Source organism: Hoplias malabaricus, chromosome 8 (genome assembly GCF_029633855.1).
Source record: "Hoplias malabaricus isolate fHopMal1 chromosome 8, fHopMal1.hap1, whole genome shotgun sequence".
Lineage (NCBI taxonomy): Eukaryota > Metazoa > Chordata > Actinopteri > Characiformes > Erythrinidae > Hoplias > Hoplias malabaricus.
Genome location: NC_089807.1, coordinates 43,560,065 through 43,574,621, shown reverse-complemented (window position 1 = coordinate 43,574,621; position 14,557 = coordinate 43,560,065). Strand labels below are relative to the sequence as shown.

The following is a 14,557-nucleotide window of genomic DNA, read 5'->3' as shown; positions in this document are numbered from 1 at the left end:
GACAGTGTCATCTGAAAACTGAGCCAACTGTCAGTCGATTTCGGCAGGATTGTTTGCGCTTCCTCGAAGTAGCATTTGAGGAAAGGCTTGGCCCTGTGCATCTTCATGTGCATGCTTCAGCTGTGCATTATACTCACCACTGTGGCATGGTTACGAGCGCCACAGCAGGATAATGATCTCGCTCGCTTTAAGGATGCACGCTATCGCAGCTGTGCGGGGTGTTTACCAGGTTTGCAAACCACTAACAGGCTACGGATTGAGCAGAGCGCGAGTGCCATTAACCGTCGGGGCTTCACCAATTAACTCATTTTGGGCTCGCGTCAAGTCGGCCTCTTCCAGATGCTGAACTCTGTTGCTCTCTGTAGCGTAAAAAAATCCAAAGCATGTGTTGATCTTATAAAAGATTTGTGCAAGGGAAATGGTGATTAGCCTTGATTTGTTGCACGTTGAACTGTTAGAAACAAAAGCCCAGAATTACTATGCTGTTGTGTCTGAGAGACCTGCTAGGTCGATGAAGACATCTGTAGGCAATGTGATTGCAACTCTATTGTAGTATACTAGCCAGTGCAAGGGCAGCCAGCTGCAATAAAGTACGTCTCGCTGAAACAAATAGTTCACGGCATGTCATGCTCTCTGTCACACTACACACACAGCTGTTGAGCTCTTTCAGTCAGATGTGCACAAGGGCTCTCAGCCTTGTCTCAGATAAGTACCCCAGCTTTGACAAATGGCCTCCTTCCTCCCCCCCATCCCCCCTTTTTTTAACAGATCACTTCAGGAAACGACCACTGCCTTTGCTGTCATCCCACTTCAATTCTCCCACATTGTATTAAGCTCTAGAGAAACGTTTAGATGAGTCTGAGGATTGACCTGAGGAACGATAACCTATGGGCAGCCAAAGGCATTAGGAAGATGGTGGTCTTTTCCAGACTAGTCCAATCTAAAGTCCAATCTAAAGAGCAGGTTTCTGCCACTATTCCAACACTGAGACATAAGTAATGTGAAATGACAAGTCTATGGGTGTATTTTGTGGGTGAGATGGAGAGGGTGATTGGGGTCTGAATGACTGTGTTAATAACCTGAATCTTGTGAGGTAGGCACACACACTGTTTTCTTTTCTCCAATCAACTGAAAGGCAACGTTTCTTTATGTAGAACTGCTGGAGTGCTTAAAGGGAACGTAGACGATTCTGGGGAACTGCTGTTCTCACAGCAAATCAAGCTCCCTGTCCAGTTTGTTTTCATTCAGAAGCTCCACATCTTTTAAGGTGGGAGCTTTGATTCAGCTGTTTGAGTAAGGAGCTGACCGTACCTGATTTGTGGTTAAAATGTAACTTCTCTGTATGTTTTTATTTAATTTGACACGCCACAGCGACTCACTTTTAACTCGAGCTGTTACATTTTCTAACTTTTGGTCTGTGTTTACTTTCACGGAAAGTTAGTGTTTGGAATCTGTTCCCACTTTGCATTAAGTAATACATAAGAAACAGCAAAAATAAGTCAATACTTCCCATCTATGGAGCAGGAATAGAGCCACATTCATCCCTTTTCATTGTTCTGAGGTCTCTCCATTGTCCAAACGTATCCAGATGCCAGTTCTCGGCCGTGCCTAAGCCAGAAACACACAGAGAGAACATCTGAGTCTTCCAGGTTGAGCCACTTAGTTTATTTCCCATTTATTGAGCGAAATCTCAGAGGAAATGTTTTATGAATTTTATAAAAATCACTTTTATAAGGAGCACAACGTGCTCTGTAACAATGTGCAAATGAAGCCATTCCAGCAGCATATAGTCTTCTCTAGTTACTGTCTTTAGTTCCACTACTCTTCTTGCAAGAAATATTGTAAAATAAATATACACACCACTGCACCATTTTTTGGTCCAGTTAACATCACCGTTATGAAGCCACAGTAGTAAAGACATGTTGGTGTTGAAGAATTGCACTGCACTTTAATTCCTACAAAGTTCAATTCAATCTAACCAGAGCTAAAATGAATAGGCAGAAATGTATCTGGCCCTGGCCATTTCTTGCCAAGCCTAGTCTCCCGTAATGGTTAGAAAGATGTCTCACAGGATTGCCAAACCATGAATTCCAGAGGGGCTTGCAAATATGTGGTTAAACCGTTCTGGCTGTAGATGAGGGCACCAACTTGGGCCAGCGTTTCAATTAAGCAGACCTCCTTTCTGAACATGAAGCTGCCAGTAACCCACCTCCGCTGTTATTCCTGCATTACACTAACGATGAATGGAGATGAGATGTAGGATTTGTTATAACTCAGCAACTATTCAGCTGTTAGCTTAGATGCAGGAGAAGAGATTTTAACTAGCGTTTGTTTTTTCATCAATCACTAGAGTGTACATTTTACAGATCGAATCACAATCAACAGTTATATTTCACTTAAATACCACCATACTTTGGTGGTCTGTGGCTGGAGATCATACGACTCGGTGGAATTTCCATCCTGACCTCGCTAATGATTGTTTTGTGATTCGGGTCAGTGCGTCGGCACTACAATATATGGGTCAAGTGTTTTACAGCCGCTCTAGGAACTCTCAGGCTCGAAGCCATTTTCACACATGCGTATATGCCACCAGCCGTCCCACACTCGCTTCCCTCAAAACAAGCGTTTAATAATAAAAACTCTCAAACTTATTGAACACACAAGTCATTGTTCATTTGTCAACTTTCACAACTCTCTACTGCTTTTGTGGTCAGATTAAAAGGCTCCGGTGTGTGATTATTCAAATCTCGAAAGATCTTTTACGCTCGCCTTCAGAGCATTTCAGAGAGGGCGTGGACCTCGCGCTCACATTTGTGCCACAGATCCGTCCAACTTGGATTAGTTCGATGCAGCCTAACAGAGCCTCTCTGACCAGTTTATGATCTGTGTGTTTTGGCTTGCTCTGGGTGCTGAACCACACAGTTAAATCAAGCAGTCAACAGAAGACCTCTCTTTACTTAATTCCTGTGAGATATTGGGAAGGAATGCCACAGGACTGACATTAATGGATTCATTCCATGCACATATTTGTTTATGGACGACCAGCTCTCAACTCATTGTGGCACGAAAATGCTCCACCAGTGCTCCAACCCTGTCTCAAAATGGCAGATTACATCCATTCTCAATCTGTAACGGACAAGGGGTCTTACTTGAAACACTTTCGCTCTCTTACTCCAGATAAGCCTCTTTATTTTTTTGTTACAAAGAAAAGCTAGTGAGAGAACAAGAGAAAGAGGAAAGGCCGGCTTGATTGCTTTGCCCAGGGCCTGAAATGATACAGCCGCTTAATACAGCTGACTATGATGAGTGGACCACCAGAGTTGTGACAAGTGATGTAGCTGCCTCCAGGGTGAGACAAAGGTTTACCTATTACACAAGCAATTTCAGTGTTTTCTAAACATGTTGCCAAGACAGTGGGAGTTGGCAGTCACCTCTTTGTTTAGTCTTTTTTTCCCTATTTCTATTGCCTTTTTCCCTCCATTCCTCTTGCAGATTTTGCACGGATTAAAAAACAGAGAGAAAGAGAGGGAGGGTGGGGGGTGGGATTGGGAGAGAGAGAGAGAGAGAAAGAGAGAGAGAGAGAGAGAGAGAGAGAGAGAGGGAGAGAGAGAGAAGGAGGTGGAGGCTGAAGGATTGGGGTTGATTGACTCCTGGACTTTTGTGCTCTCTATGAACTGCCAGTGAGCTAATAAATTCTTTCAGCCACTCGGCGTTGCGTTCACGGATATCCCCCAAAGATTACACCCACAAATCACTTGTGCAGTGGAAGCTGCAGGGAGGGCCCAAAAGACAGGCTGCACATAACCAGGATGGGGGTGGCCCAAAAGGGAGGGTAGGAGTGGGGGGTGGGTTCTGGGAGTCAAATGTTTTATAATCGTTTGTGATGCAGTAGTCAAGGAGAGGCAGGGTCGGGGGGATGGGGTTGGGGAGAAAAAAAGAACACATTAGGCCATGGGGCTAACTGGCAGGATAGAAAAAGGGGAAATAAAAAAGGAAGGGACAGAAAGGGACACAGGGGGCCTGGCTTTAGGCCTGGCCCTATGCTGGTTTAAAAAAAAGGGGACATAATTAACTTCTGGATTTTTTGTGTTCTCCATTTGACTTGCAGGGAGGAGATGAAAGGGGCTTGCTAAGCCTGGCATTCCATCCCAATTACAAGAAAAACGGAAAGCTCTACATCTCCTATACAACTAACCAGGAGCGCTGGGCCATCGGCCCTCACGACCATATTCTCCGTGTGATCGAGTACACAGTGTCCAGGTAACAGAGAACCACCCACATGTTTTGGTTGACTCAGACTGAGTTATTTAGGAGACAGAATGAACATTTTAAACTCTCATTAAGCGTTCCAAAAAATAAACTTGCAGACGTAGTCATGTGAATATGATTTTGTGAATGCAAACTTACTGCAGTAAGGTAAATAAAACTCCACTCATGCTGCCTGATATGGTCTGCCCAATCATCGTATAGGGTCAGTTTCAGCACTAGTTCTTATTTCATTAAAACTCAGCAGCTAATAAAATGCATGTTTATGTATTGATTTTAATGTATTTATTTTAAGCGGAGACCATGCACAAAAAGCCAAAATATGCTTTGCACCAGCGTTAATTAATAATCTACTTTCCACCTGTTGTCACTGGGCAGGTAAACATATAAAATATACCAAAATCTACTAGAATTAAAATACTATAAGCAATAAGGGAAAACCACAATTTCAATATATGACATGTCCCCAAATACATCTGATACAAATACTTCATCAGTTGTTGTCCTTAAGTATAGTTACAATTCTAAAAACGTAAAATGCATTAATGCTCACATGATGGATTTAAAAAACTATATATATTTAAAAAACATTTCTTAAAATCCATATTAAACTAACTTTTTAAATCAAATTTAGACTTGGTTCATTAAAGCATTTTATGGCACTAGCCACTCAGTTTAAAGACTTCATTCTTAAAGTGGCATGTGGTTGTTGTTGTACTTTTAACCTGTTGTTAATTCCAAACGAAAAACATATCTGGAGCCGTAAGAATCACTTGAGTGGTGTATTTTAACGGTTATGTTCTTTCTTAGAAAAATTTTGCCAAGCTTAGGATTATTTAAGCCACAAACATCCATATTTCATTTAAATTAATTGCTCAAAATTCTTAGAAAAACAAAAAAAAAAAAAACTCGGTAACATTCTCCTTCCAGATTTTTCTTTTCTTTTGGAAATGCAACTTCCACAAACTGGAGTTTACTGTGAAAAACAATTACAGCCAGGATATTTGGCATAGTTAAACAATTCCATGGCCCTCAGTGCAGACTAATTTTAGTGGTTAATTTTATATCTAATGTTTCTCTCTAGGAAAAACCCAAACCAAGTGGACATGAGGACCACCCGGCTCTTAATGGAAGTGGCAGAGCTCCACAGGAAACATCTAGGAGGGCAGCTGCTTTTTGGCCCTGATGGCCTCCTACACATCTTCCTCGGTGACGGCATGATCACACTGGATGATATGGAAGAGATGGACGGTCTGAGGTGATTCATTTGAACACTGCTTTAGAAGCTCTTTGGGGAATTTAATGTTTTTGTTGATGCAAAGCACTCAGCAAACAAAAGCGCACATTATACGTGATTCGGTAACTATGATGATACCATTATGTGGGTTACAAAAGGTGATGAATGAGAGATTACGGTGAAAAAGAATGTGCAATTGGAATTGAATGTAGGAACATGGAAAAAAATGTGAAAGGCTTTCCAGGATCAAGTCATTTTTATATAAAGACATATATATATATATATGTGCCCTCTTGCTGAAAGAAAAATATTTTCTGCTGCAGTGACTTCACTGGATCAGTGCTGAGAGTGGATGTGGACACAGAATGCTGTTCCACACCATACGTCATACCCAGGAACAACCCATATTTCAACAGCACCAACCAACCGCCTGAAATTTTCGCCCATGGGCTGCATGATCCAGGCAGGTGGGTGATACACAGCGGGAAGATCCATCACAGCGTTTCAGAGCTTATGACACTCCAAAAAAAAAAACACACAGTATATTTTAACTGTGTATTAAATCTGAATCACACACTTGATCGTTACCTGCTTGTTTATATCAGGTGTAGTAAAATGACAAATAAAATCCATATCATTTCCTAGGTGTGCAGTGGATAAGGTTCGCTTGGACACCAATGGGAGCCTCCTGATCTTGTGCACTGACTCCACAGGAAGAAATACAACAACAGGGAGGATCCTGCAGATCAGTAAAGGGAGAGACTATGGTATGCCTACACAGACTGATAGCAAAGTCCCAGACCCTGGGAACATATAAAACAACACTAGTTAAGATTTGGTAATTTTGCTCCTAGGTTCCCCCTACAGTTACAGAGTGTAATTGACTTTTACAACACTGTCCTTAATCAAGGAGGGAGGAGGGAGATTTCCTGCCCACGCACAAATGTTACATAGTGCTGCTTCTGCAGTGTTGAGAACAGAGTAGCACTGACAGGGCCTCTATTCTCCAAATTACAAGTCAGTGAAGCATCATAATGATTCTGAAGCTGTATTTTTAAGGTAAAAATATTACCATTCAGAATCACATCTATTTTAAAGCATGAAGATGGGCCTCCAGTGACGGTTGCAATTGCTTAGTACCCTGAACTATAGAAGTACATGGATAAATGATCACAAAATAAATTTCTGTCTCTACACATCAAAGTTGAAGTTTGCCAGCTCACATGAACGTAGCGTAGCCTTTAAAAAAAAACTGGAACAGTATGAACCTCAAGAAAAAAAAATGTGATGCACAACCTTTATATGCTTTCACCAATAAAACAAACAAAAAAAGCAGTGGGCAATATTCCTATGTGGTGAAAATAAATGAACACATTGCAGTACGTCTCCTGAGAACCAAATGGCTGCAGCGATCAGGGATACAACTGTGAATTCTTTCAGAATGTGAGAACATGTTCTTTGGGATAACTCCAACTGTGTCTGCAGAACATAGCGAAGCAGGAGAAAGGCTTTATATAAATACTTGCTATGGTTCAAAAGGATTCCTGCTTGCACAACATTGCCAGGGGAATGCAAGCTTGTGTCCATGAATATGATTTATCGCTGTCAGATACAATGAGCATGTAGAAAGTGCTTTAGCATAGTTTAAGCACGACCACCAATACGTTGGTGATCTCTCAATGGCTCAGCGTCTAATCAATACCAGAGGTTTTAAGAAAGGCTGTTTCCTTTAAAGCAAGGAATTATTTGGTTTGGACCATTATGGTATACTGTCCTCGACCCCTACAGTCACCCTTAAGTGTGGCTACACGCTGTCATACACTCCACCAATACTTTTATACATGCCCCAGTAAGAAAGCCTGCTGAGAGAGACCAATTACTGGCTCATTTACGCTATTAAAGTATCACCATGCTGAACAAGGTACTTTGTTAAACTGCACACTATAGTTTTATGGGGCAATGACTGTAACACTATAATGGTAGCCATTCCTCTAGCTACCATAAATTATGTTGCTATATATATATATATATATATATATATATATATATATATATATATATATATATATACACACACATATATACAGTACACATATGCTCATTAGAAATTAGTATTTCTATACTTTTAATCTTTTAGAAATGTCCACTTAGAAATTGGACATTAATCAGTTTAATTTTCACAGTCAGCTTCTTTTTAAATCAAGTTTAAACTGTTTTAACAACACCACTTCTAGTTCATTAGAAACACAAACTCCAAAGTCCTGACCGACTGCAGTGAACATGGATATACTATTAGGTTGTAAATAAGAAAAATGATTCTTTGCAGAAGTTATTTTTAAATATATTTTCTAACTCTAGAAACTACCTATTTAAGAAAGACAACATATTGTGAGGCAGTACTCTTCCAAACATAGCACATGCGTAAGTATGTAAAGTGAAACAATGGAGTTTAAACATCTGACAACTTTCTTTTAAGTGTATTTGACTTCTTAAATGAATGCTAGGTAGTATTTTTACCTTAAAATTACAGCTTCAAAATCATTGTGATACTTCATTGAAAAGGGGAGAATAGAGCCTCTGTCATTGCTACTCTGGGATCAGCACCGCAGAAACAGCACTATGTAACTTTTGGAGGAGGCTAGGAAATGAAACCACCTCCCTCTCCCCTCCCCCACTGATTTCAGAACAGTCCTGCAAAAGTGAATTACACTCCGCAACTGCAGGGGGAGCCCTAGGAGCAAAAATGTCAAGTTTTAGCTAGGGTTCCTTTCATACGACTTGCAGCCAGTAATATATATATATATATATATATATATATATATATATATATATATATATATATATATATATAGAGAGAGAGACATGCTATGTCACTTCTGTTTTGATCTAGAATTTAAGTGTACTGTTTTCACACGGTTGTTTCCCTAGAAAATGAACCATCAATCTTTGACTTGGCTTCTACTGGTGGTGCAGTCCCAGTGGGTGGATTCATCTACAGGGGCTGTCAGTCAAGAAGGCTTTACGGCAGTTATGTATTTGGTGACAAAAATGGGTATGTTAATAGCATTCTTAAATGGGTTCTGTTCAGCATCACAAGAACCACTCTTAGCTGCATGCAAACACAGTAAAAGTCTAAAACCATTTCAACTTTTAAACAAACAGAACAGACTTATAGAAATCCTTACAGATCTTCTTTATCCATTTAGCCTGACGTGCTTGTAACCCAGCTTTGTGGAGTTAGTGCTAATCTTTACAATTACAAATGCCAACTGACATATTTCCGTTGGTTATGTCTGTGCCAATATACACATGTTCTCCTGCCCTGCTGAGGAAAAGGATTTTTGTGTGTGTGTAAATTGAGATTAGGTTTCCTGAAATGTCATAAGTAATGGCCTTGTATCGTTCACACATGAAGTTGGATTGGGATGGATCTTCATCCAAAATCCTCCAGTCATGTGTAACAATAGTGAGTTGCGGTAGACAAAAGGAATTTGCTTAAAGTAAAAAAAACAAGATGTTTGTAGAGGTCAGGTTGTAGATGGCCATATATGTTACCAATGACTCATTTATGGAACCACTGCCTTTTTGGTGTTTCAGGAACCTGAGGATCCTTCAGAAGCCTACAGAGGACCGACCGTGGCAGGAGAAGCCACTCTGTCTTGGAAGTAGCATTTCATGCGGTTCCTCGTTGTTAGGCCACATCCTTGGGTTTGGTGAAGATGAACTAGGTCAGTGAGACCTCCATTTACACTCTTAAATATGATTTTAAATCACTGTTTTCTTTGGAATTATGAAAACTAGAGTTACAAACTATTGGTGATTGTTTGCTCTCGCTCATTACATTTAGTGCTAAGGCATAATGGGGATCATATGTATTGTAGAGCTTGCTAAATAGGCATTTATACCCTTTGTGCTGATGATAAAGAAACACATAAATACACCAGTATACTTCAAAAGGAAAGGGCTAAATAGAACCCATTTACCACAAGGCGTCAAGTGGATCAATCACTGTCCGTGATTGAAAAAAAACAACACAATGATTAGGAGTTTAGCACATTTCTATTCATCAACTCATTCGTTCCAGAACGGTGTTCTTATATTGTGTGAAAATTCCACGATGATAGACTAATAGAAATGCTCCCAAATGATTTGGAGTAAAACCGTACGTGTTTTTCACTGGACAGCGACGATATTAAGCATACGTTCTTGTATATTTTCCTTGCTGTTGTGGGAGCGATCCTGACACAAGGAATCTGGAGGTGGCTTCCAGGAAAAAACGTCAAATTCAAGAAGACATCCAACTGATACAGAACAGAGGCCGCCAAAGTGGGGGTCACTATGGAAAACCAATCCCTCCTCCAACTCCCACTACAAAATACCTTTCCTCCATGGCAAATTCCATTATGACACACAAATTCTTTTGCTTCCTGACAGATTACTTCCCCTCTGTCTTGCTGCTGATAGATGATAGGACTAGGATTCAAAGGTCATAAAGATTTGTCAGCATATACGCTTTCCATTTGCAGTCACTTCCTTCAAATAAACCGCACATTTAACATCTCAGTCATTGGTAACAGCCTCTCTCCTTCTCTGGAATGGTCATTAATGTGGAGTGTGTGCCAAGTTTGGTGATGAAGTTACTCCCTGTCAGAAAACCCTGGAGTCAGGTTGCAGAGCTTGCTGGAAATCGGGCCTGATTTTTGGTGATTTGCAGCGAGCCTGTGTTCTTTGACATTTTACCATCCCTCTTCCTAATATCATAGGGTTACGTGAAGTCCTCATTCCAAGCACCGAGAACAAGCAGAGCAGCATAGCATAACTATTCACCTGCCAACCCCAGGGGCTCTGAGAGGGTGAGATAGCATTTGGTTGCTGATTTGTGACAGGGATGCATTTTGAAGCTGGGCTACAGGCCCAAATGGCAGTCCTCTCGACACATGTTTACAATTTCCATTCGTAACATGCTGCACTGCAAGCTTGCTGCTCATTAGATTACTCAAAGAGTCCCAGTCATGAGGATCCAGTCAGTCCCCCTCCTCCCCCTTTCAAAACATCCACATTACTGTATCAAGTGCAGCGTTCCAGGAAGGTGGCAGGCAAGATGGCAACAGATATATGGCTGCATTGAACTTTGACTTGGATTCTTACACTGACCTTTCTCACATTCTCACATTCATCTCAATCTTTCTTTTTTTATCAGGGGAGGTCTACATCTTGGCATCCAGCAAAAGCTTGGCCATACAGTCGCATAGCGGGAGACTCTACAAACTGGTGGACCCTAAAAGGTATCGTGGATTTAGTTCATATGATAAAGCGCTTCCCCCTCTTGATTCTAAAGATCCAGTTTATTTCCAAACCTTATGTAACACATTACATCCAGATGATCAAGACATTAGGGAGCGACCCGTTAACCACGGGAAGCACATCTTTTAGGTTTGCCAAGCTTTCCTCATCATTTCCTTACGTAAAAAATGGATTACATAATTAAATATCATCGCTGTTTGAAGAAAAACTCTACAGCGGATGGAAAAAAGTTAAATAGAAGTGTACTGCAATGTAATTCAGCTTGAATTCTTAAAGGACAGCTGCTGTGTTAAAGATACAAAATGTGACAAAAATGTAGATGTTTTTCTCTAGACGGGTCGTACTTTGATTAAATTTAAATAGTGCAGGCTTAAAGAAACAGACTCTGCCTTAACAGTAGATTTCCAAGTGTGTATTGAAGTAGTTTCAGTGTAAAACAATGAAAGATTAAGTTTTATCGGATATGGTATCAGCCTGGTCAATACGAGACCCATCACTAATATCAGTGCTGGAAGAAGCATTATTAATCCTAACTAATTCAGTCATATTAAACAAAGCCCTCTCCTTCTGCTGGTTTGGCTCAGTCCGATCATCTGGGTGGTGAGCTTACAACAAGAGTGGATTTGCTGAGAGTAAAAGCTTGGAATTAGTACGGACTTTCTAAATTCTTTCTTTCTAAATACATTACTCTCTCTCTCTTTCTCTCTCTTGTACCCACACACTGGGACTGTAACCCTTTAAACAAATCATCACACAACTGCCGGTCTCAGCCAACACAAACCTCAGCCATAATTGGAGAGTAAGCATACCATTTCCAAATGTTAGTGTAACGTGTTTCTAACACCAACACTGTCAGGGCAGTTCAGGCGTCACTGGTTAACTGGGATGCATGTGTGGTCCGCTGGGATATTTTCCGAGTTTTGACGAGACTTGCACACCTGTCGTCAACAGCGCAAATGTTTTCCTTAAGACAGCGGGGCACGTTTGTTCGTCGCTGAGCGTTCGGAGCCGAATCCGTCCAAAATTCCACCTCACACAGAGTCGCGGGCCTCGCTCCTCTCGGGTCGGTGTGTTCAGAGTTCATGGCGACAAACACAACAGATGTGAACAGATTCCCTGGCACAGGGCTTAATCATTTTTGCATATATAAGTGTGTGTGCCTTCTGCTGTATAGTGTAATTTATCCCATGTGTTTTGCACCATTAAAAAGCTTTTTTGACAATGACAGATTTAAAAAAAAAAAAACGTAGTTCATGTCAAGCCAAGTGCATATGAAAGACATTTTGTCTGTCGGGAACGCACCGACCGTACACATTCCCACAAAACCACTGCCAAACTGTGAGATGTATGCACTTGTAACACAGCTGAAGTATCATCTCAACAAAAAGACATTACAGCAGGCGAGGCCAGATCAGTCAGGTCTCTAATTCAAACCAATTGCATGTTAAACTTTTTTTTTTTATGTTTCTCTGTTCTTCCTTCGTCTTCCATTCTCCCCAATGGGGATTTTAACCTCTTGGCTTCTACATAGTAGATGAGATTACTCCAAATACTACAGTGGTGGAAATACGTCATGTCATGTCTCGATTCGACCGTACCCCAAAAACCAACCTCGTGTATTCTTGGACTGTTTTGTTTTATTTGTTTTTTGTTTTTTGGTGTGTGTGTGTGTGTGTGTAGGAAATACAATTGATGCCTTTCTAATTATTCCTAGGCGATGACAGTGCCACCCAAGTCTAAATCAATTAATTATGCAACAGATGTTTCCATGGGCCTCCCAGCCCAGGCCCCTCAGACTCACTACTTATTTATGTTTTCTGGCATTGCTGCATTTTTCCGAGGAACAATTCTTTCCACCATCGATTGGGGTTGTTTAGTCTGTAGGACCTGCAGTGTTGGGTGTGCTGTTTTACACACCCTGTCAGTTTGTGGGATCTCATTACCAAACTGAGGAGATGGGGATAACACCCCTGACCTCATTTGCACCACCATGAGGGGTGGTCTTGCACTGAGGTACCTGAGACCCCCTGGGTCTATTGTCATTAATGTGGTTGGATGTTTTATTCTTGTGTGCTGGCAGAATTTGAGGCCTTCAAAACACTCACATCATGTTTTGATTTCGATCCACCATACTGTTTTATTCAGGCGTCAGGGCTTGAACAGCGGGGATTGTATCACTTCAAGTCAAATGTCTGAGATGTTTCGATAAACATGTCGCGCCAGGGTGACCGCTCACACTCGCCTTTGTTTGTCAGTATGCTAACGTGGAATAATAAATAGGCCACCGCATGCTGAAACATATACATGTGTGTGTCCCATGTGAACAGTGGAGCATTGTGGGATTGTTTATTGGCCAGTGGAAATGATGGAGAAGATGGAACTGTCGAAAAACGTTATGATCTCACAGATTGGTTTCAGTTGAGCAATTGACTTCTGCTCCCCAAAGTTCTACACTCGCTAATTATAAAATGATGGTTACCGTAACGTTTCAGCGTTACTAAATCTAGACCTTTTTTTGCGTCAAAGTAGTCCTTGATGCATTTCAACCTGTATTTTTGAAATAAAAATATATCGCTCCTTTTCTGTGGGGTCCAGAGACAAAGACAGAATTCTACTTAGAAACTGTAGTCACACCAAGTCTTTTACTTGGTGCTTTTGAGGAAGATTTTGGAGATATGTGTCGGTTGCTTTACAAGACTGTCTACTTCTATTTAAGCAACAGAACACAAGAGGGAGTGTGTTGTTGTGAATAAAATTACAGTTGAAATGGTTGCAGATTGTTTCCTGCAAAATAGTGACAAAAAGTAAAGCAAAGCTTTGGGCAGTTGTTTTGCCAAAGAGGTAGTAGACTGTTTGTGTTTTGAAAAAAGTCATAAAGCATCCATCCTAGTAAACATTTAGCCGTTGATTTAACGTTGAAATAACGTAATGACTGCCGTCTAATCAACGTTCTCTTAAGGTTGAAAATGAAAGTTGAAAAGACGTCCAAACGCAGACATTGAAAAGACGACTGTTAGACGTATTTTGGACGTCCGTTGACGTTATTAATTGGTCCCGAAATAAATTACTTGTATAAAACGCATTTTGGACGTCCACTGACGTTATCGATTGGTCACCACTTAACTAACTTATTAAGATGGATTTTGGACGTCCATTGACGTTTAAAATATGTCCTTGACGGACAGACTACTTTTAGACCTATTTTGAACGTCCAGGGACGTCCCTTGTTTACTGGGATAGTACCAGCATTCCCAGCTAGCATTAGCATGGTCAGTACTTTCCAGCTTCGGCTGAATGATGTTTTGTTTAAGAACGTGCATTTTACAGCTCACGTTGTTTGAGGACCCATATTTTGTAAAGGTTAACTGTAGCAAACCGTGAGTAAGCTCAGCTAAGTGAATTTCAACACCTGAGCTACTGTGTTCTGAATGGCTTCTTTTGAAGTGAGCTACAAATCAGTCCAGGCCTTTCTCTAGGAACCTGGATGTGTGTGATTCAGAGTGTCGGTGTGTGTGGTTGCGCACATGAATGAGTGAGTGAGTAAGGAGAACAATGCATGCATGGATTAAGTGGAGGTTACAAATTTCTCCAAAAAGTGTTTCCTATATAACCCAGTTCTTAGCCATAGTGCCTTTTTATTTGACGTTTCCCCCCTAAATCTAACTTGCTCTCAACCACGTTCCTCCCCTTGACAAAGGCCCACCACAGCATCACTGAATAGCCGTCAGTTACAATACACAGTAAATTTTT

The 14,557-nt window shown here is 40.9% G+C and overlaps 1 protein-coding gene across 1 annotated transcript in view; it reads left to right on the top strand.

Moving 5' to 3' along the window:
• hhip (hedgehog interacting protein) overlaps positions 1-14,557 on the top strand; it is a 40,807-nt gene that overhangs the window by 19,317 nt on the left and 6,933 nt on the right. Inside the window, exons 5-11 of the mRNA XM_066679073.1 lie at positions 4,109-4,260; positions 5,351-5,524; positions 5,827-5,970; positions 6,149-6,270; positions 8,432-8,555; positions 9,101-9,231; positions 10,704-10,788. Coding sequence (XP_066535170.1) covers positions 4,109-4,260; positions 5,351-5,524; positions 5,827-5,970; positions 6,149-6,270; positions 8,432-8,555; positions 9,101-9,231; positions 10,704-10,788 — 932 coding nt within the window. The remainder of the gene's footprint in view (positions 1-4,108; positions 4,261-5,350; positions 5,525-5,826; positions 5,971-6,148; positions 6,271-8,431; positions 8,556-9,100; positions 9,232-10,703; positions 10,789-14,557) is intronic.